Here is a 5,066-nt window from a genome sequence, read left to right on the forward strand (position 1 = left end):
CCCCCCGGTTTCTTTAAGACCTCCTCTTCAATAATTAAGTTTTTGATACAGTAAGTTTTTATATTTATATTTTGTAGATTTTGTTGAGTTCTACATTTTACTTTTTGAAACAAACTTAAATTCAAATTTTGAGCTGAGTTATGGGTCGGATAAGTTGGCATGAAGGATTTCCTCTAAAAAAAGCCTCATGCACTTTGACCTCAATTATCTGGGGCCTAGTAAGAGATATCAAAATAATGTCAGCTGATAAAATGTTGAAGACATTATAATAAATATTTTATCAGTTGACAAATTTTCGATAGCCCTATTTTGAACCGAGTTATGGAGTTTTGAAAAACTTACAATCTTCAATTCCGTAGTTGTCTCCTCCACAACCGCTGTTGTCGTTGTTGTTGGAGCAGTTGTGGTGTCTGATTGCTCATCATAAGGTTGGAATTTCTCTGGTTCCACTTGTAGAATAGCCTCTCCTCTTAGTGTATACGGACGATCGCAAAGTGTCTCATTGGCGTTGGAAATGAAAAATGTGGAACCAGATTGCTCAGATTGCTTTACACGATCCTCGACTCCGAATACAACTGAAAAGAGGTAAATGTTAGATGTGCAGGTGCTAGGGGGTACTGTAGATTTGAATTTCCAAAACTTACAATGTGCCAGCTCTCCATCGCAAATAAACGGATTGGAAGACACATCCAAGGTTTCCACAGCTGGCAGATTTTTGACGAGCTGAAAATTTATTTTTTCAAAAATTTAAACGGGATACTGTAGTTTCTCACATTTGGCAACGACTTCAATTTGTTTTTCTGCAAGTTTAACTTCTTCAAAACGTCCTTTTGATTGTCAAAAGTGTTCGCATCCAAACTGGAAATATTGCATTTCGATAAATCCAAATCCATCAGTTTCGGATAGTCTTTCAACTGATCAGCAGTGATGTTTGTGAATCCACACTCTGCTAAGCCCAACTTCTCTAAGTTTCCAAGGCCAGTGGATGGAAGTTTCGAGATTGGATTGTTTCGAAGACTCAGAATCTTCAGTTTCTCCGCTAGAGGCTTGAAAACTTCCGATGGAATCGTTTTTATCTCGTTCCATCCCAAATCGAGGTCTTCTAGCGAGGAAAGGCCGAAGAAGACGTCAGGCTCGAGGTTTCTGAAATAGACATTTTCGAAAATCAGAAAATAATCTGCATTTCGAATTTTTAATCACCAAAAATGTTTATTTTGAAAGGAGTTACCGTAACCCCCCCCCCCTCCTAAGAGTTAACTTTAAGCCAATTTATCATAGTTCCTGTAAAAGATATCAAAAATTTATCAACAGATAAAATAATTGTGATAACATGATAATCATTTTATCAGTTGACCACTTTTTGATATCTCTCATAACAACCGAGATATTTAAGCTCAAGTGTCAAAGTTTATGGCGCACACTAGCCCACTTTCTCAACTTTGACCTAATTTATCGCATTTTCTGTGAAAGATATCAAAAAGTGCTCAACTAACAAAATGTTCATCATTTTATCACCAACGTTTAATTAGTTAACAAAATCTAGATATCTCTTACAAAAACTGAGATAATTGGGCTCAAAGTTAATAGGTCCTATTCAGAAGGTAACTTACGAAATAAAATTTCCTGCAATCGAAAGTCTCTGAAGACTCTCTAATCCATCAAACGCATAGGCAGTGATATTTTCAATAAGGTTCACTCTTAAATCCAGCTCCTTCAACTTTTTCAATGTGGCGAATTGTCCGGGTTCGAGGGTTGGAATTGAGCATCCGGAAAGTTTCAAAGTCTCGATTTGGGGGATTTCTTTGAAAAGGTCTTCTGGTGGAGAGAAGATTCCATCGGCGCGGGAGAGGTCGAGGGTCTGAAAATTGACATTTTCAGTTGTATTTAGTTTCAATGTGTTGGGGTTAAATTGAGCTACAAATTGATACAGCAGTTCACTAGCGCCGCTTGGCTACGCACTTGCAAACGCTCTAATATCCTTCAACTTTGAGCCAATTTATCTCGGTTGCTGTGAGAGATATCAAAAAGTTATCAACTGATAAAATGTTTATCAAAAAAATTAAAAACATTTTATTAGTTTATCAATTGTTGATATCATTCAAAAGAATCGAGAAAATTGATTTCAAAGTTGGTAGGCAACACTCTATCAGGCTGTCACCATATCCCAACTTGGAGCTCACTTTTCTCGAGTCCTATAAAAGATATCAAAAAGTGATTAACTAATAAAATGTTTATCACAATATCAGCAACATTTTATCAGTAAACCACTTTTCAATATATCCTACAGGAAATGAGATATATAGGCTCAAAGTGTGCAAGGCGTTCGGCAGCCTAGCTCAGCCGCGCGCACTTTTCGAGCTTAATTATCTCAATCTCTGTAAGAGGTATCAAAATTTTGTTAACTAATAAAATGTTTATCACAATATCAGCAACATTTTATCAGTTGACCACATTTTGAAATCTTTTACTGAAAATGAGATATAAGGGATCAAAGTTAGTAACTAATAATAGCTTCAAATTCTAGATTTTAGAAAAATTCAAAATAGGTTTAAAAATTACCTTCAACGCTTTGAGCCTTCCAATTTCTGCAACTACCGTATCATTGACGAAATTATGTTCTCCAATCACAAGTGTCTCCAAAGAAGTTAGCGGTTCGAAGGCCTTCTCCTCAATCGAAGTGATAAAGTTTCCAGAGACGTCGAGATAGGAGAGCTGAAACCAATTTTGGAATGTTCTGGAAGAATTCTAAAATCATTTTGCCAAACCTAGAGACACTTTTAAAAATCCCAAGAATCTAGAATCCCCCCCCCCCCCCCCCTCAAACTTCCAAGTCTCCTGTAACGATTAGTCAGACATCGAAAACGTAATGCTTGTTTGATTTCTATTTCTCTGGGGTGTCTGAAGTACATAAAAACCGAGACGGAAGACAAGTTTTGTAACGTCATCTCCCCTTTTTTTGTCCCTCTTAGAAATCGGAAGACACGGGAGAGATACATAATTGACGGCTTGAACACCCCCCCCCCCCCACTTGTCTGTCGGTGTGTCGGTTTGTCCGGATCTTTCTTTTCCCTTGGATCCCCGGAAAAGGGGGAATTTTGTGTCCCAAAAAAGGGACCCTAAAAAGGAGGGACCCCCTCGCAGGAAGTATAATAACATCCCCCGTCGGAAGGGACCCCTCCTCTCAGAGGACCGACAAATGACAAAAGTCTGAATAGATAATAAAGGGAAGGGGGAATATGAAATTACGGAATTCAACGAGCTTTTTGATTCCCAGAAATACGAAAATGGAATTTTTAAGAGTTTTAGAATATGTGCTCTACTGGACACTCTACAAACTGAGGAGTACTCAGCTGAAGCTGCTATAAATGCGAAATTCAAAAAAAGGTGATATTTTGAAAGCGCGCTCTACTGGACTTTTGGTGAATTAGCCATAGAGCACCCTTGCTTACCTGCTTCTTATTCTTAAACTGGTCAACATCAAGGGTATCCAACTTGTTGCTTGAGAAAGCCATTGTCTCTAGATTTTCCAATGAGTCGACGGATTTTGGAATTGTCTGAAATAGAGCGAATTTGCATTGTTAGGGCGTGAAAGCTCTTTGAAATGTGTTCATCTTCTTTGAACTTCGAAAATAGAAGGATCTATCATCTTTGAGCTGATTTACCTAGATTACTGTAAGAGATATCAAAAAGTTGTCAACTGGTGAAACTTTTATCATATTATCACCTACATTTTATCAGTTGACCACTTTTTGATATTTTTTATGGCAGCCGAGATAAGTTGGCTTGAAGTTGACAGGCCTTGAGACAAGGTATCGATCGCCCTATACTAGTATTTTGGGCTCAATTATCTTAGTTCCCATAAAAGATATTGAAAATGTGTTAACTGGTAAAATGTTTATCATATTATCACTAACATTTTATTAGTTGACAAATTGACGATATCTCTTATAGCAACCTAGATAATTGAGCTCAAAGTGTGCAAGTACAAGGTGGCGCCCACTGTTGGAGGTGCCGCGCCGCTACCAGCTGAACCTCCCACCCCCCACCCGTGCGCCAACTTTGAGCCTTTGTATCACATTTCCAGTGGCAGATATCAAAAAGTTGTTAACTAAGAATATGTTTATCTTATTATCGCCTACATTTTCTCAGTTGACTACGTTTTGATATCTCTTATAGAAACGGAGATAATTGAGCTCAAAATACAAAGCAAAATCACTTACCATAAGATTACATGCATGAATGGTGAGATTCCTCAGCGTCTGCTCTAGCCCCTTAAAACTGTCATCCCCGATTTGCAACTCGTCCTGTCCCGAACATTCTCGAATATCCAAACTTTGGAGTTGTGGAGCGATTTTTGAGAATTCTGGAAGTCCACCATCTGGAAACTCCATGTGTTGAATGCTGATCTGAAATAGGTTAGAATTTAGACCGTTTATCTCCTCCAAGCCTAATTTCCCCAAAAAGTTGTCAACTACAAAAATGAAGTTCTATTTTTGTTTAGTATATTCTGAAATTTTCAGACACATCCAAAAAGCTTGGGTCCCTTTTGTAGGACTCCAAAGTTGACCATTTCCGTTAAAACAGTAGGTTTTTTGACAAACGCGCTCTATTGAAAACCAGAAAGTATTTAAAATCTCACCGATGACGTTACTAGACTTGCATTCTTCACTGCTTCTGTTGCTTTCATAAGATGGTCCAAGTTGGATCCGTAGAGACACGAAATTGCCACTTTTTCATCGTCATTGGGTTCTGGCTGAAATTTTAATTTGAATCGGTTGAAACAAGATTCTAACTTTTTGCAGTTAAATTTGAAACAATTTGGTGCAAACATCAAGCTTCTAGCTCTTCTTTGAAGCGAGTTATAATCAAGTTTGCATTTTTGGGGGATGATAAACATTTTATCAGTTGACAGATAGTTGATATCTTTTCTANGAACCAAGATGATTGAGCTCGAAGTATGCGACCTCAACAGACACCTTGCGTGAGTGGTGGAATCCTAGCTGACGCTTGCAACCGCGTAGCTCAACAGGGCGCAAAGAGAACATGTAATTTCTTATATCATTTTG

At 38.0% G+C, this 5,066-nt stretch overlaps 2 protein-coding genes across 2 annotated transcripts in view; one reads left to right on the forward strand and one right to left on the reverse strand.

Moving 5' to 3' along the window:
* Positions 1–5,066, forward strand: part of Cbr-rlbp-1 — a gene marked incomplete at both ends in the record, with an annotated part of 19,761 nt that overhangs the window by 7,905 nt on the left and 6,790 nt on the right. The window contains 1 exon segment of the mRNA XM_002638676.1: positions 605–614. Within this exon segment, the coding sequence (XP_002638722.1) occupies positions 605–614 (10 nt within the window).
* Cbr-lron-9 overlaps positions 1–5,066 on the reverse strand; it is a gene marked incomplete at both ends in the record, with an annotated part of 9,443 nt that overhangs the window by 3,958 nt on the left and 419 nt on the right. The window contains 8 exons of the mRNA XM_045243652.1: positions 343–575; positions 645–723; positions 774–1,143; positions 1,611–1,858; positions 2,560–2,712; positions 3,450–3,554; positions 4,221–4,406; positions 4,640–4,753. Coding sequence (XP_045091520.1) covers positions 343–575; positions 645–723; positions 774–1,143; positions 1,611–1,858; positions 2,560–2,712; positions 3,450–3,554; positions 4,221–4,406; positions 4,640–4,753 — 1,488 coding nt within the window. The remainder of the gene's footprint in view (positions 1–342; positions 576–644; positions 724–773; positions 1,144–1,610; positions 1,859–2,559; positions 2,713–3,449; positions 3,555–4,220; positions 4,407–4,639; positions 4,754–5,066) is intronic.

Source organism: Caenorhabditis briggsae (assembly GCF_000004555.2).
Source record: "Caenorhabditis briggsae complete genome, chrI, whole genome shotgun sequence".
Lineage (NCBI taxonomy): Eukaryota > Metazoa > Nematoda > Chromadorea > Rhabditida > Rhabditidae > Caenorhabditis > Caenorhabditis briggsae.